General features: G+C 34.6%; 1 protein-coding gene across 3 annotated transcripts in view; it reads right to left on the bottom strand.

Moving 5' to 3' along the window:
* The window catches only part of LOC149787325 (thymidine kinase 2, mitochondrial-like), a 34,990-nt gene that overhangs the window by 11,057 nt on the left and 4,979 nt on the right, over nt 1-18,954 (bottom strand). For 2 of the 3 annotated variants that reach the window (XM_089977861.1, XM_089977863.1), the window contains 7 exons: nt 17,855-17,910; nt 16,760-16,837; nt 14,095-14,148; nt 12,227-12,316; nt 6,975-7,045; nt 5,828-5,916; nt 3,081-3,160 (listed from right to left, as the gene is read on the bottom strand). In XM_089977861.1, coding sequence (XP_089833987.1) covers nt 3,081-3,160; nt 5,828-5,916; nt 6,975-7,045; nt 12,227-12,316; nt 14,095-14,148; nt 16,760-16,837; nt 17,855-17,910 — 518 coding nt within the window. The remainder of the gene's footprint in view (nt 1-3,080; nt 3,161-5,827; nt 5,917-6,974; nt 7,046-12,226; nt 12,317-14,094; nt 14,149-16,759; nt 16,838-17,854; nt 17,911-18,954) is intronic. The other variant, XM_089977862.1, reaches the window with a different exon arrangement.

Here is an 18,954-nt window from a genome sequence, read left to right as displayed (position 1 = left end):
GAATTTGTACAAAGTACGTGCACTCGCGTGTACTGGCATCATTTTCTGACCCAATGTTTTATTCACGTTAGACCGCTAGGAGGGGGGTAGATGCGATTTTAAATATATATTTGGTTTTTTTTTTTCTTTCTGACAAACCCACCAGCGATTTCTCATTTTGTTAGCACAACCCATAACAGAAGTGATTTTCCTAACAACCTTCCACTGTCAGAATTAAAACAGTTTGAAACACAACCTCCTACAGAAGTTTTTTTGAAGTGCCGTCCCCGGGGGGTATATATGTTTTACTGGAACAGCCCTAATTATACTTCCATCAGACTTGCAATTAACTCATTATACAATTAATTAAACTTCCATGAGGCTCACAATTAACTCATTATACAATTATACTTCCATCAGACTTAAAATTAACTCATTATACAATTAATTATACTTCCTTCAGACTAATATTTTTCTGCATTTAAAATTGTTCGATGTCTAGCATGTATGTATTCATCAGATTTTACATGTTAAGATTTTAGTGCAATTTTTCCCTAAATTTGTATCACATTTTAACATAGAAGAATCTTGTGTAGAGTTCAGATGATAAAAGAGTTTATGGACAGTGTGTAAAACTTGCCATAAAATCCTGCAAGCCCACAAGACTACTGATCCTGTCCCTAACCAAATGGTCCTATACCTTGTCACATAAGAAGACAAAATAACTTGATAATAAATTCAGGTAGACATGAATATCAGCCCTTAGTAAGACTATTTATATAATGAAACATGGAACATGATGTAAAACACAAAATAAGACATTTATATCATATGTTGACTTTATAAAATTTTACTAAATTCAGCATAACATGGCCACCATTTACTGACCAGGTCAATAATGCTCACTGTCACACCGATCCAGATCCATATATAACTCATCAAAATCTAACGACTGATGACCAGTCTGAATAAGAATCAGGAACCTCATCCATTAATCGAGTTGTCATCAATGACATCATCAGAACTAGACCCAGCCTCCAAAGATAAGCCTGATATCAAATGTACAGCTGCTCATCAAATCAGGTATGCAGAGAAACGAGTTTCAGCAGATTGCTGGAACTGGAACTGGATCAAATGCAGAAAGCCGTTGAACAGTTACAGTTCATTCAGTTAGAGATCATGAATGATATCCATGACTGTAGCCCAGTGAATTTTTACCTCTGCATCTGGAAGTGGAGATAAATTAATCTGATTAAAACATCATCTAGTTTTCCTCAAACTAATTTATATTTGTATTCATTGTATGATTGTGATATGAATTGTCTAGTGACCAGACCATGTTTGTTTACCTGTGGCATGTGACAGCAACATGGTTAAGTACATGTATACAGACCATTCTTTTTCAGGACATATCAAATAAGTAGTGTTGCTCTGACTGTTGATGCAAATGGTGCTGAAGTCATTCATGCATGAAATAAATTTGGTAACTTTACATTATAAGAGGCTTACGTGAAAATTCGCACAGATGACAGTCTTGGATATCATTCACAATGCTGAGCTGAATGAACTATAACAGTATTGATCTTAGTATGCAGTGTCTGATAGTCTCATATTTCTTTCGAACGGTTCTTTTTTCCTTGGCTGTGTTTGGTTTGTCAGCCTCTGGTGGCTTCCAGACATCCAAATACCTCCATATGTTGACACTAAGAATCAAAACTAGCATGTGTCATCAGACAAAGCAAAGACACAGAAGAGTCTTTATTTGAAGTGACATGTGTACACAGCTTAAACAAGAGTTATCTTCTCATATAAGTCTGATTATTGAGTGGTCATAAGAAACAATTTGTAATTATTTTTCACTTGGATTTTAATATTTCTTTAAATAACATGAAGAAAAAAAAAATGAGATGATTAAATCTACTTAATATGCCTAAATATCCAGCAGACCAGATGGAATGGATACTGATATTGGTCTGCCATGAAATTGGCTGGCATCAGACCAGATGGAATGGCTACTCATATTGGTCTCAGTCTGCCATGAAACTGGCTGGCATAAGACCAGATGGAATGGCTAATCATATTGGTCTGTCTGCCATGAAATTGGCTGGCATCAGACCAAATGGAATGGCGACTCATACTGGTCTGAGTCTGCCATGAAATTGGCTGGCATCAGACCGGATGGAATGGCTACTCATATTGGTCTCTGCCACGAAATTGGCTGGCATAAGACCAGATGGAATGGCTACTCATATTGGTCTCAGTCTGCCATGAAACTGGTTGTCATCAGACTGGATGAAATGACTACTCATATTGGTCTCAGTCTGCCATGAAACTGGCTAGCATCAGACAAGAGGCAATTTCACACATGGCTTATGGAACTTGTGTAATAAAAAAAAAGAATATTGTTTAACACTGAATTTTCAGGTAGCCACTGGAACAAAATATATTCTATTACAACACAGAATCTTCAAATTCAGGCTAATATATAACACAAAGGAAATAATCTGATTATACTTCATTTCTCATATTTTTCCAAGCATGTTTACCAATTTGCTGCAGTTGGCCATGCCATCTACACAATGCTTGTACAACCTGGATCCACTAGAATATCTGATGTCTAAGGTGAAGCTAGTGTCTCTGCATTTATATCCTACCACTCTGTAAATCTACAAGGTGATAACATTGAGAAGCGTATTCTAAGTCTACTTCATGATCTCTCTAACCACACATCCATGCATGGAAAACACTTCATGATCTCTCCAGCCCCACATCCATACATGGAAAACACTTCATGATCTCTCCAACCCCACATCTATGTATGGAAAACACTTCACGATCTCTCCAACTCCACATCCATGCATGGAAAACCCTTCATGATCTCTCTAACCTCACATCCATGCATGGAAAACACTACATCTCTCCAACTCCACATGCATACATGGAAAACACAAAAATAACTTGACCTCTACTGCATAACATTTCACAGCAAAGAGTCATGGCCTAGATTAGTAAAAGATATTATTTATAATATCTTGTGCTCAAATCTTGCATCTGGCCTTAAAAAAATTATTCAGATCTCCTACCAGTGGAATAACAGTTACCAATGTTATTCTTTGTTCCTCTGCCCTGTTTCTATCTTTGATTCTCTGCAACACAACATCAGGTCTTGTCTGGAGATAGACTGGAAATAAACATGATTCAAAGGAGTGCTACTTTATTTACATAATTATATGCGGACTTGCTATAGTTTGAAATGAAGTTGCCCAAAGAATATCAGATTACTATTGTTAAAATTTGAGTTGCCCAATCTAAAAAACAAAAGGGATCAAGGAAAGACATTATTTTAATCTGAGTGATAACCAAAAACGGGGAAATCAAAACTATCCCAAAATTTGATTATCTGAATAAACAGACCTTTAAAATTCAATCCACCCTTTGTCTGGGTCAAGTTTATTGTGACATGCGCAAGCAAATATTTAAACAAACCTATCTGAACTTGGATTATACCAGTAATCAGGCCTTCAAAATTAAATCCTTTTATGATCTGGGGCAAGTTAATTTGGCATTGACAAGCAAATAGCCAAGGCAAACCTATCCTAACATTCATTATCCAAGTAATGATACCTTCAAAATTCAATCTGTCCATTGCCTATGGTAAGTTAACTTTGACATAGGCAAGCAAATATCCAGACACACATAACCCATTGGCAAAGGAGAAATCTGACACTAATATTATAGCCACAATGTACGTACAAAGGGTGTTAATTTCAAACAGGGCCAGCTAGACATTCTTTGAAGTCTTTAAGTGAAAACTCCATGTCAGCATGACCCTGATAGCCACACTGGATGTCAGATTGGTACCATTTCTGCTAGGACCAACTAGATATCATATGAAGTCTTTCAGTAAAAATACCATGTCAATATAACCACCAATTCAGGATGAGCAGGGATAACATGATTTTGAAGACTGATGCCATGTCACCAAAATGGGTGTCAGATGAGTACTATTTTCACATAGGACCAGCCAGACATCAAAAGAAGTATTTCAGTGAAGACTGCATATTGGTATGACCTTATATTCAGGAGAAGTATCAATATTCAAAACAACCATCAATGCAACTATATCAGATGTACAAGGGGCACCATTTTCATTTAGGTCCAAATAGATAAGACAGGAAATGTTTAGTGAAAACCATACACTGATATGACCATCTGCAATGGAGGAATAGCAGTAACGGTATGTTACAGATATCCTCCATGGCAGCCATACTGCATGTAAGATGGCTGCCATGCTGGCCATATTGGATGTCCAAGGTCATCAATATCTTATAGGGCCAAATCAACTTGACCTTGGGATGAATCTGTTAATAAAGTTTCCTGGCAATCTACCCAGTAGTTCAGGAGGAAAAGCAATAATGAACTTGTGAAGATGGATGCTGGACACCCAATGGACAAAGGCCATTGCATAAGCTCTTCTTGTTTATGACATCTGAAAATGTTTCAACAAAAATCAATGCATGACAATATAGCAGAAAAACTAAAAATATATTTAACTGATTTTGAGTTATGAGATCTTGGTTACACTGCAGGAATGGTAAGGTGAATGGAATGCAGTTGTAATTTGTAGTAAAAAAGCTTGGGGATTTGCCATAGCAAGCCATAGAAATATGTCTAGTCTAAATTGACCAACATGTGCTCTCAAAATGAAGCAGAAGTCGCATCCCCCTCAAGGCAAAACATGAAGCGAGAGGCCATTTTGGAAAACTTAATAAATTTAAATCATGACATCAAGGCATTACATTCTAGTTTTTAATAATAATAATAATAATAATAACAGCAAAAACAATAATAATAATAATAATAAATAATAATACCAAGGTGTTCATTTGCAAGAATGATTCACCTTTCCAACTGGAACACATTTGGAGTAGCTAGCAATAAACAGACTGGTATCAAGGAAATCTGTGTCACTCAAGCCTGAAAATTAGGTCACAGTAAAGTACTTTCATGATGGTTCAGCAATCATCCTCTTGATACATTCACATTCAAGTCTAGCTGACATATGGTCAAAAATGGGCTTCCCAACAGCAGTTTTCATAGGACTTAATATATTACCCTAGCTACTGCCAGCCAAACACAATGCTATTGTCAGCCAAATAAGTAGTGCATCAAATGGTGGTTCTTTATACCTGATCTCCTTTCCTTTAATTACTGTAAAAAGATAGTTTTACATGACTTTAAGCAGGACTGTCAACCGTTTATACATGCTACATGTTACTGGCATATAGTGAGTTTGTGGGTTTTCTCTTCTTGTTCATGGCTGTCTTTTTATTATTCTTTCATAGATTATTGAAAATTGTATTCTTTAGCATCACACGTCACCTTATGGCAGATAGGAAACTTTAACAAAAGCACTTGTTCAAAACAGTGTCAAAGGAATTTTAAGCCACGCTGGTAACAACAGGCTTAAACAGACAGACAGAAAAGGTTGTTGTTGTTGTTGTTGTTGTAGGGTTTAACGCCATTTTTCAGCACACGATAGGCTATACATGGTGGCCAGTATTAATGGTGGAGGAAGAACCCGGGAAATCCCCGGAAAGAACCACTGACCCTCGAGAAGCTACTGGCAAGCTTTCTCACATACCCACGTTGGCCGAATCCGAGACTCGAACATACGCAGACAGAGGTGGGATAGCAGTGATCCATAATGGAGAGCGCTTTAGACCACTCGGCCACTCAGGGCCCCAACAGAAAAGGTGATTAGTCACATATCATGATGTAAGAATTATGTCACAACTACAGACACATTTCACATTTATTTAATATGATTACCTGACCATATTCTTACCCAGCAGATCTACTTTGATGTTGTGAGATTTCAATATCCAGTCAAACCATTCTGATAGCACTATGTATTCTAAATCATGCACAGATCTGCTGAAAAAAAAAAGACCTTTTGTTTTTAATGATATAAGATTCTCCATTATCTACTCTATGCATAAATGATGATTTTTCAATATAATCTATTATCACTAAAATCCACCCCATCTGTGCAATTCAGTTTGTTTAAACTGGTTTGAAACTTTTTGTGTTATAGAGGAAAACTACTAATGAATTCACTTTAAGTTGGCATCAAGGTCTTCAGAGTATAAACATGTTCTGATGACTGTTCTGGTTATACATATGGTCTAATGCACAGATTGAGGTAAAACAGGATTAAGGTTGGGCACATATTGTCTGGTAGTGATATTTTGGACAGTTGTTGTTGTTGTTGTAGGGTTTAATGACATTTTTCAGCACAAGATAGCTATACATGTTGGTCATTATAACTGGTGGAGGAAGAACCCTGGAAAATCCTGGAAAGAACCATTGACCCATGAGAAGCTACTGGCAAGCTTTCTCACGTACCCATGTTAGCCGAGCCTGGGATTCAAACTGATGCAGACAGAGGTGAGATAGCAGTGATCTATAACTGTGAGCACTTTACACTACTCGGCCACTCGTGGCCCCAATATTGTGACAGTAAGAATTACAAACATGTTCTGCTGATTTGTCTAATGCACTGATTGAGGTAAAACAGGATTAAGGTTGGGCTCGTATTGGCAGGTAGTGAAACTGGGACAGTAAGAATACGTGTACATTTGGTTTCATCAACGCTTAATTAAATCACAGCTGGGCTGTAGACACTTAAATAACAACATTGATGGTTTCATCCAATTGTTTACATGTGAAAAACAAGGTACAGGAAATTAATCAAACTTGTTTACGTTATCTGAACCCCAGGAATCCCCTTTCTGTCCTTAACTCTGCTGAACATTTATGCATAATATCTTTGTTTCTCTTCATTTAGAGATAAATGGAATTTGTTCATGCCTTTGTCATATTTTATGATTTTCTATGAGGGAATGCAGATTTAGCATGAAGGCTCTTCATCCCACCCCATCCCCCACCATTTAGGCGAAATCATTACAATAAATTTGTTATTAAATACTCACTTTGCATTAAGGTTTTCAACGAAGCATTTAGCACTGTAAATTGACCTCTCAACCATTTTAATAGGATGTTTCTGTTGAAGATAAATGTAAAGATAGTATGCAATGAACCTTTGGAAGTGACCAATTGACTTAAGTGCAATATTCCAAACGTGGAAGAAATTATATTGATGTTGAATTATCCTTAATAAAAAAAAAATCACAAAGTTAATTTATGTTCTTTAGCAATTTTCCAACTAGTTCTTTCTAAAGATTAGGCAAGGATACATTTGTGTGATTTGCAATCAGATATCAAATAAATAAACCAAAATGGAAATATATCCTTGTATAGTAGAACATATCACAAAGAAATATGAAAACACTATAAAGGTATTAAAACATTCCAATTAAGATGATAACATTCCATTTATCATTTTGTGGTGATTAATTTCAAATATCTGCAGTAACATTTGTGTAATATGCAACATGTACACTCTAAAGCAAAGGAAAGGAAGGATATGGAAAATTATGTGTTCCTATAGGGACTGGCTAGTATAGTGGTGACGCACCTGATGGGGTCTGCTTTTAAATCAATGGATCCAGTAACTGCTCAGTGGCACTCTATTCAAAATCAGGTTTTCCCCAGTGGGGTTTTCCAGTTTCCTTAAACTATAAGAGCTGCCCCTGTATTCATCAAATTCTACAACTTGAGTGCATACCCAAACTCAAGATTCTGTAGCAAAAATGAATTGAAATCATACCTGCAATAATGATTTTCAGTAATCTTCAGAAAAAAGAGAAAAAAGACACCATTGCAGAATATGCCATTATATGTAACATGTATTGATGGCAAAATTGTCCTGACTGGACTTATGTTTGGGGCAGTTTGAATAGCGACAATTAACTGGCAAAGACGTCAGGTATAAACCACAATTCAGATATTACTTAATTGGCTAACAATAGCTAGTGTGATGTTTTCGAAGACTGCAGTGGGTGAGTCCATTGTGCTAATTTGCAAGGTAAGAATCATGAAGTGGAGTGACCCAATATAGGTCAATCACAGATTCTAGATGTGTGTTGGGGAACAAAAGTTATCGCAAATCATTGCCTTGAATGAGCACACTTAAGCTATTTGTATTAAGGATTATTGACAAGTTTGTGAACAGTAGCAATGTTTCTTTGAAACTGGATTTTACACCATATATAAAATGCAAAGCAAGATTATTTCAATTGTCAGAATAGCACTATGATTCACTTGTGAAGGTGATTCAAGAAGCAATAAGCTATCAGCAAAGCCAAGCAAAAATAAATTTCAGAACTCCTGGTTGATGAGTTTTACCTTTGCAGCATGCTAGCAAAAAGGGGGAAGGCATATAATTCTTTGAACATACTTCAAACAACATATGAACACATGTCAGTCCTGTGTGTACGATGTCTGTCGAAATAGGAGCACCACACGTAATGTAACATATCTGACATGCTGAACTTAACATTCCAATTCTTATTTGTTATTCTGCATCTTAATCACAAGCTTTTCAGGATGATTTCAGCCATGCAATAGACTGATTGAAAGACAATAATAAGCACACTCTCATGTTTGCACAGTTGATTTGTGTTGATAAAATGTTACCACCTTTACTGGACAGAGGCATTTATTACTGCTGTATTTCTTGTAAAGCCCCATTAAACTTGAAAGTATTACACGCCCGCCCCCCATGAAATGGTCAGCCCATTATGTGATGTATATTCATTTTTCTATTGAGACAAGCATATCTTGTGATTAGACTATATCTGATAGTTTTGACTATGCTAATGTTATCAACATCCAGAACAACTTGATTTTGACCAGGATTTGCTAAGAGAAGTTTGAACACTAATGACACCTGCATTACCTTCAAACTTCCTACTGAACTATTGAGAGTTGAAAGAATGTGTCATATTAAGTGTATATTTTGTCAACCAATGGATCTTAAAGACAGAAACTTGGTGTATGTTTTTATTTAATCTCAGTGTGATTGTGATTATGGGAGTGTTTACATGTGTATCTATCTGTATGGTGATAATATCTGACAATACTAAGTCTGCCAAATTTTTTATCTTTGTATGTGTATTAAATGATTTTAACAAGACAGGAAATTTATTTTCTGGTTTGAATTTCCAAATATTTTCAAGGGCTTATATGAAAATTTAGTGTATTCTCAATTGAATGACACTGCTTTTGTGTGGTCACATGCATTGATCCCTTTGGGACCTCAAAACACACTTTTTGACTTCAAAACTCTGCCACTAATGTCTGGGAATATGGCAGGTATGTGAAATACAGATTTCAAAACTATAACACATGTATATACTGATGTTTGTTAAATATGTACAGTTTGTTTTGTAACAATGTAACAAGCACAAGACTTTTGAGTTTAAGTAGTAAGCTTAAAATCAGGTCTAATATTCTCAAAATCTTCAAGCTCATAGTTATTACACACTTTGACGGTCAATAAATTTAATTTGATTATAGCTCAAATCACATGAGTTTCAGACTATTCTGAACTTGTGTTCCTGTATTAGATAACCAAATTAAGTAAATTAAAAGTATCTTATCTGATTGTGGTGGGGGGGGGCTCCAACTTCAGCGTGTGCAACAAGTTTTTTTGTGCTCAAAATGTTCTGAAAATATGAAGCCAGGTCTTGTAGTTACAAAACTGTTTTAGTTTACAAACTGAACTTAAATTCAAAACCCCCAAATCAGGAACCATATTTTAAGACATTGGACAGCCATGTAAGCTTTGACTGTCATACTGAACAAAGAATATTAAACAATTCTGAAAATTTGGACATTCTAACTTTTGTCACATTAAAGCCATTAACAATTCAAAATTCTGGAATAAATTTGAGTCCACATTCTAATTCTGTCTCACAGATGTTTTGAAACTGTAGTCAGCCTGGAAATCATAAAGCTTCTAAGTCTTGAAATTTTGTGCATTGTCATAAGTGACATCATTTTTTTAACATTACTCTTGTTTGGATGACTCAATCGCAAACTCAAGCTCGGAGTACATGATCTTCAAGCAAGCTAGAACTGACATCAAAGTGACAGTACAATGTATGACTCATACACCTTGTTGTGCATCACTTAACATCTCAAAATCAAGCTCAGAATTTACAATCTTCAGTCAAGCTAATATTAAGGCCAGATCAAGCAACATTACAATGTATAATTGTTACAACTTGTTGCACTACACTGAAAGCTTCCCAAACTCAAGCCCTGAGTTTAAGATCTTCAGAACAGATCAAGTTATGTAAGATACAGAGATCCTACCTGGAGCAAAATTATGTCATTATGCTTAGAACATCATAAAATTCTGTAATTTAACAGGCAATTTTACTGACTCGTAAACAACATGTCTTGGTTATAAGGTTTGTCAAATTTTGTGCACCTTAAACAAATTATATTGTTACGTATATTTGATTTAAAATATTTTTGATTTAATTTATTTGTGTGTAAGTTTTAAAATCCTTTTATTTTTAGCATCATCACATGTCAAAATAATGTTGTTTTGTTTACTAGGAACTCAATATTTTTTTTAGAAAATAGTTTGACATTGACTCTTCAGTTGTAAACACATAAAGCTGACCTAGTTCCAGACCTTTATTTAGAAATCTGTGAGAGAAGTAAACAACTTTTTATCTTTTTTTAAAATCTTATTCTTAGAGTAAAATGATTGGTTTTTGTCAAGATCATATTGGGACTATATGCTTTTAGATGTAAATACGTCGAGAAAATTCTGGAGAGTTGACCCTCATCTGAGAATCTGCTTTGTATTTCAAGTTACTGTATAATCATTGTTTATGGCGATAATTCTCAGCTGGGGCTTTTTCTTTACACTCAAAAGTGTCTCTTGTGACAATTTAGATTAATTCTTTTCCTGGAAATATCTGAGTGCTCATACAGAATTCTTGGACAAAGACATTTATTTAAATTTATTATGTAATTCAAACATCTGAATATTACTGACTGAGGAATAAAAAAGGAACTGATACAGCTAAATACTGACTACAGTATATGTCACCGCCTTCCATTTTAGTTTCTTTGTTGGGATTTGAACTTGAATTCATTAGAACATTTCATTATTAGGGCTTCTAAAATTTAATTCGTGGATTATTCTTGGATTATTTTCAGATTTGATTCTTCAAAACTGTAAGCTTTTATTTTTTCATTTTTTATATAGTTTTTTCCCCAGGAAAATAAATTATTTGTTACATTTTTCAAAGCTTGTTTTCACTCTTTCTTTTGTTAATGTTTATTTGAGCCTTAACCAGAAACATAAGAATATGCCTTTCTCCATCATTTTTCTGAAGAGAAAAATACTCCAAAAACCTCATTTCTGACTATAGATTCATAACCTTAAGGATTTTCACCATCTAGAAAGAGTGCATATGAAGCATTGTTATTGTTTCATATTATTTCTGATTACATGTATCTGGATTAATCCTCAAGAAAATCTTTAGGGGAGTCCAGGATTCAGACATTATTACTATATTCTTCAAATTAAAGCATGTGAAATCTTTACCCAAGGTTATATCATTGAGTATAAATGTCATACACTGATTTGACTCAGATTAAAAATGATTCATCCAAATGTGTCAACAAAGTTCATCAAGGATTTCAGAAGTATATACAAATAGAATGTTTTTTAAACCAAAATCTTTCCACAAATTTCACTCACTGAACCCAGAGAAAACGTGGCAATGCATGCATCACAGAATGAACCTTCTTAGAGTCATGATTCTGCCTAAATCTGCACAAAATCCAAAAAGGGGTTTATTAAAAATAAGTAAATGAACATATCATTACACAAATTTTCTGTGACCTTGACCCAAGAGGTAAAATGAGTGAGCAAGTACATTGCAAAATGATTTGTCTTTACTTTATAATGATTCATTCTGTGTATGAACAAAATCCATCAAGGGGTATTGGAAGTACAAATAAATGAAAAGAATGGTAACCAAAACTTTAACACAAATTTTCTATGAATGTGACCTTGACCACAAGGTCAAAGGGAAAACAAGCATGTTGAAAAGTGAACCTTTCTGGCTTTATAATGATTCATGCCATAAAGGGAATCTATTATGGTGGTTGAGGAAATATATACCAATGACAAAACTTAACCAAAACTTTCACAAACTGTTTACAATGACATCAACTGAAATGCGACTGCAGCATCTTCTTACTAACATGGGTTCAACAAACTTGAGTAAATTTTATTACATTATGAATTTACCTGCTTTCTTAAATGCATATCTAGCATGGTCATTTGAACATATGACTGGAACGTCAAAGCCCATCTTTTTGGATCCTCATACATCTTTGCCTAATAATAACAGTAAAAGAAAAACTTATAATAACTAGAGTTAATTTCAATAAGTGACTCCACTCTGTGGGCCAGCAAATTAAGAACTTGATCTAGAAACTTAAGTTTGCATATGGACAATTTAGGTCAAGACCTCTTCAAAATGATAACATGAAATGCCACAATTACAACTCATTCTGTGTCTCATCAATAAAACAGTGCACAATAGCTCAGGATGAAATGCAATATTCCTTTGAAAAGTTGTGGAATGCAAAGTTGGGAGAATGGACAATAATCATACCAAATTGTAAATGAATATGTTGAATAGTTTTTAAATAAGCCAGTAACAAACAACTGTCCATGTGAAGATATTAAAAATCAATAAAAATGCACATGCAAGAACTGGTGGATAAAGTACACACCAAAATTGCATAATGTACGACCAAGAGTTCCCAAGCAATGCTTGTTCCAAAGAATGACTGTAGTGGAGAGGTTACAGTGATGAAAAAGGACATTAATGCCATCAAAATTGGACCTGATGAAACCACAACTACAGGTCTTAACCCTTTACTTCATGCAAGCACCTTGGGACGCCTCTACTCCATTCGCAGGGAACCGCCTTTTGACGTCTCTACTCCATTTGCATGAAACTGCATTTTGACTTATGCTGTAAACATCAGCCATTTTAAGCTGGTTTTTGTAGCACCTCCTTCAGGGAAAACCCCCTATTAAATACTACATTCATTTCTGCAAATGACAATTACGTCAGATCATGTGGTCACTGCTTATGCTCTGGTCGATATCTGCTATTTAAAGTAACTGGTTTGTAATTTCCACTCTCCAAAATGGAGGTCGCGGATTTCATTCAGTACTTACAAAGTTTTCATGATTAGAATCACAACTATGAAAGCTTTAATAACTAAGGTAAAGGCTCTTTTACTGATGTAGGCAGCAATTAATTTTTATAAATTATCAAATTCAGATGACTTAGTGATGTAGACGCGAACAAAAAACTTGTAAATTTCGAGTATGAGAAATGGCAGCTACGGCTGGACAAGTGGTCTCACTGACTTGATGGTGAACAAGTTCTCTCGAGATTTTAAAGCACATAAAAATTTCTTCAGTGAGAAATAATTACACAGCTATAACAATCGGACTTTACTCTTAAATTTTTCCACGCATAATAGATTTGTACCAAAAATGTAAAATGGTTAAAATTGCTGTTAAACATAACATACACTACATTGCTTAACAGGCAGGCCTATGCGTGTGGAGTCGAATAGGTAACAGGTGTTCTATTTATAGCGTGCTGAACTGTGTAACTATGCTCTATGAGGTAAAGGGTTAAGTAATATGCATACCAAACAGCAACCAATTATGTTTAACAGAACTGTTTGAAAGAACTATGGTTTTACAAGAAGTGTGAATGGACAAACAGATGGACATGGTGACTGCTATAGGGCATAAATATCTCAATACCTGGCCATAATAATAACAGTACATTACAACAGAAACAACTGTGTAATTAATATAGATTACTGTATGCAAATACATGTCTTTTTAATTAAAAACAGCGAAAAAATAACCTGCAAGTAGATGTGCCAAAAATTGTCGAGGAAGATTAATGTTAAATCACAAAACCATTGAAACTACTGATGCATTTCTCTACAGCTTTCAGGAACACATGATAACATATCCCAGACAAATTTAAATTTAAGTTGAACACTGCATTACTCTCAGAGCATGATTGGATGCATCAATTTTCTTTTCTTTTCAAGATTCAACTAAAATGTCTTTACCAGAGCATTATGTCCATGTATATTTTGCCACTGTTTGACTGGTTCTTCATGTACCTAAAATAAATTATAATAATTTATGTAAAATAGACAGCACTTTAAATGACAGCTTTATTTATCAAATCTGGGGATATATATGTAAGTGTACAGTTTTTACCAAAATTGTTACTCATGATCAAGGCTTCAGGATAACTTTATGACACATGCTGATATTTTAATTTTAAAAGCAAAAGTTGAATTGACATTGTTATAAGCATAAGGAATAATACAACTGCTTTACTTAAAGACTATAAGAAATGTAATGTAGTCTTACTAAGCCTAGCTTTTTATATTAATTTAGAAATGTAAAGTTGATGTTTCCTATTAAAATGGCAAAACAAATGGACAATATGATCATGTTTCTTTCAAACTGTTATATTAAACAGTAAAAAATTCAGAAAGAATCATAAACAAATGATTTCATGGGTAGAGATCAATGTAACAATCAACATGCAAGATTTAAAACATTGATAAGACAGTTGTTTAAAAAATGCAACAGATGACCAGATATAAATATTATGTAACCTTACTCTCATCTTCATTAACTGGAAATCATACCAACAGAAGAATACATTGATATACCAATTTAAGCTTTTGTCTTAACATATATTTCATCTTTTTTGAAGAATAGGACTTGACTGGTCTATTAATCAGTAAATATGAAAGCACAGCCTTTCCATTATGAACATTGCAATTCACGCTTACACTCACAAAGCACAGCCTTTCCATTGTGAACATTGCAATTCACGTGTACACTCACAAAATTTGGCTATATGAATCTAAATTAATTAATACTAAACTCGACACCTTCCCTTGCCAATTCCCTTGTAAAAGAAAAAAAAGAAAAAAAGAAATGATATAAAAAGTAAAGAAACAGAAAAGGGTCATTGGATACAGTGAATCAGTATTTCTCTTTGCAACAAAATGTTTCTTTGTGGAGAAGTTACTCTTGCGAAAGATCAAAATAATATGCAAAGTTGGAATTTTAACCATTTGTTTATTTCAAAGTTTGGTGATGGTATCTTTATTTCTGCTTGATCCAACCAAAATAAAAAGCCTGATCTCTCCCATATTCCACAAATTATTTTTATAGTTCTCCTCTCTGTCTCTCTCGAATAATGCATCTATTTCATTGCCTTCCTTAAATAGGCATGGGCAGATAGAGAATAATTGCCTGCGATTTTGGGCAAACTAATTTAGAGTTGAGGGGGCAGTAAAGTAATCTGACACTTGCCCATCCATTCCAAAGAGCATCATGGAAACAATCAGTAATCTTGAGCGAGTTTATGAAACATTTTACAATGAGAAATAGAGCATGTGATGGTTGTTTCAGAGGTGATTTAAAGCAATTCATTTCTGAATAGATCTAGTTGATTCCATGACATAGGTTAGAGCTTTTAAAAGTGGCTATGTAAGAAGAAATGGATGTTAAACATGGTCACTTTAGGATCACTTGGTCTGTGACTTGTCAAGCCTACCCATGATGATTTTTGATGTTTCAAAATGCACATTAACTGTTGAAAGAATATGTCACAAAAGCATACACCTTAAAACTAACAAGATTTTAGTTTGTGAAAAAGAAATGTGTACTAAAAAAAAATATCTGATTACATGTTCTCATTGTTTGTAAAACTGGTCTCTAGCATTATATGATCTTGTTGTTGTTGATCTAGGGTTTAACGCCATTTTTCAGCACAAGATAGGCTATACATGGCAGCCAGTATAACTGGTGGAGGAAGAACCCTGGAAAACCCAGGGAAGAACCACCGACCCACGAGAAGCTACTGGCAGGCTTTCCCACGTACCCACGCTAGCCGAGCCTTGGACTCAAACCAACGCAGACAGAGGTGAGATGGCAGTGATCCAGAACGGTAAGCGCTTTAGACCACTCGGCCACTCGGGGCCCCCTAGCATTATATGAAGAACTAAATATAATTATTCATTCAATTTCCCAATTAAATACTTCTGTTTTAAATGTTTACTGTATGTCAGGCCATTTATATATTATTCAATTCTGTGTAATTGCACAAAACCCATCTGTAACATTTAATGGCACAAATAAACAATGTTGTGTTTCTTTGTATATACTTACCCTGAATATGAATCTTCCTAGCAGTGAACATTACCCATTTTTGATAAGGTCAAATAAAAAAGTATGAAGCCACTGCAAAAATCATTAAACTGTTTTGATATAGTGTTAATAGTGTTGCAGAATACTGCTTGTTAAAAAATATTAATAAAATGATTTAGGATGTAAGCTTGCATTAGTGTTGTTACTGTGTATTCTACTTGCTCCTCCACTGATGCACCACAAAGTGAATAATTTAACTTATAACAAGACAACTAGCTTTAACATCCTCAAATAGAATATAGTTATCCCATATATATCCATACATGGGTCACAGAAGGAGACTGGATTATTTTTTGGCCAGTTCCTGCATGTCAAGTTGAGCTGCAAACAACAGAAAAAACCCTCAAAGATCTGCTGTTGCATAATGTGTTGGAAGATATGGGTTTATGCAATTTGTTAGGAATAATCAGCAAAACAAATATAATAGATCCTGATTGCACTGGACTTGACATATGAGCAAGTATATATGGTAATTTCTCTGCCACAAATATGTATTACCTCCACTAAGCGGGAAAACTTCTTAAAATATTCAAAGAAGGTTGTTTTTCCACTTGCTATGTTGCCCTCCACACAAACCTGAAAGAAATAAGGTTGCTAAAATTTATATAATTATAAAAGAACAAATGTGTAAATGTGTCACATGTATAAAGCTGTAGAGATTGGGTTAAACTAACTCTTGAAATACATTTATTTGAGGTCTGAGCAAATATAATCTCTGAGGAAAAGTTCTATCATTTTCCTTTTGCACATTTGTAAATTAGAATTTGTTTGTATGCAAAGTTTTCAAAAGAACCATGACAAAACTGGTCATAATAAACTCAAAGAAAACAAAGTTACACACCAAAGTGATTTTTGGCATGTATGTCTATTTCAGTGTATGTGTGATTTGGATTTTTAAAGTAGTTTTAACAATTTTTCAGTCATATTGCTATGTCTGCAGTTTGGCAGTTTAAAGTGATGTCTAGCACTAGGGCATCAAGCCGCAGACATGTAGCATGATGTCCCACCCAGTGACATTATCCTGACACAAGACCAACCAGTCCTAACACTAACCTCTTAATGCTGAGCACCTAGCGAGGTAGCAGTAGGTACCATTTTTTATGTCTTAGGTTTGAACTCATGACCTCCTGCATCTGGGACAGACAATCTAATCACAAGGCCACCAGAGCGGTCTGTATGTATGTATGTATGGTTGTGTGTATGTACGTATGCATGTAGTTCAGTGACACATCAGCATAATCATTTTTATATCATGCAAAGTATAACTAGATGACTAAACAAAGGTGTTAAAAAACTGAGACAAAGGAAAAAGCATTCTTAAAATACAAATTAAAAAATGATTTTATACCAATCTGGGACTGGAAAAACAATTTTGCTGGTTCACTGTCCTGCAAGGCAAAGTCCAAGACCTTCATTATGCAAACCTCCAAGAATATAAAGGTTACCTATATCATCAGGCATAGTCTACAACCCTGAGCAAGCAAGTGGACAACAGCAGTTTAGATACATATTATATCTGACAGACACTTTTAACAATGAGGAACAAATGACAGAAATCAGAGTTGCAGGTGTAATTTCTAAGAATAAACTTACAGTAAAACCATGTCTTGTTGCAGACCAATGCAGCACTCTAATGAAAATCTTGTGAGCTGAAAAAAAGAGGTGTAATAAAAAGTAGAAAGAAAAGGATAATCCAGACAAACTATGTAAAGAACCTGTTACAATAATAAAAAAAATTGATGAATTCCATGCCACCAGCATACTATATCAACCTTATCATCATCAGATCCATATCCAATAATAATTATCCTGAAGGGACAAGACTGCCAATTTAGCATTCTCAGACAAGAGGCCAAAGATAACCTGACATTGCTCACATGACCAATGTACACCTCAACCAAATGCACGAGTAGTTGACTAATAAAATATGGTTCAGTCAATGTTTTCTGTTGAAATTTCTTCCAATGCTCAAATGCATATATGTTTAAGTTTTTCTTAAATACCTTCATCAACATCTGACGGTAAATCAATATTATGTGTCAAATATTTAAATGACTCTATGCTTGGAAGCTTTCTGTCCTTTTGGTTAAATCTGTCAAAATAGGAACACCACCAGTATATGTAACATTTTTGACATGCTGAATTGAATATTCCTGTTAGTTCTGTTATTATTCGTTAGCTTAACATTTTAAAATACTAACTATTAATTGGCCTATGCTTTTCAGAATGATTTTTAGCCTTGAAATGGACTGACTGAAAGACAATAATAAGCACACACTTGTGTTTGCATAGTTGATTTGTGTTGATAAAGCATTACCACCAGCACTGGACAGATGTGTTTAATTGTAGTCTGAACTTGTGGAATTTGAGTCAGGGCATGTGCCTTATTTATAGTCACCAGCCTGGAACTTGTGTCTTAAAAAACAAAATTGAGCACTTTCATTGTACAGCATGATGATCAAAATCATAAAAATGTCTTTACTCACCTCTGTTAGGTGGGTCATTAAAGGTTGGTACCTTATGTAGTGCAGATATCGTTTTTCATTTACCTTTAAATTATCTTTAGTTTACCATTCTGTTTGATGTGTCTAAATTTCCAAATCTTCTTATAGAAATGCTTAAATTCTGCAAAAAGGTATGCATTTGTCAAACTGTTTTTGTGAAAAGAAACTGCAAATGAACCAATACTCAAC

Source organism: Sinohyriopsis cumingii, chromosome 12 (assembly GCF_028554795.1).
Source record: "Sinohyriopsis cumingii isolate HCF-2022 chromosome 12, ASM2855479v2, whole genome shotgun sequence".
Taxonomy (NCBI): Eukaryota; Metazoa; Mollusca; class Bivalvia; order Unionida; family Unionidae; genus Sinohyriopsis; species Sinohyriopsis cumingii.
Note: the sequence above shows the minus strand (reverse complement) of the source record. Positions and strands in the feature narration are given on the sequence as shown.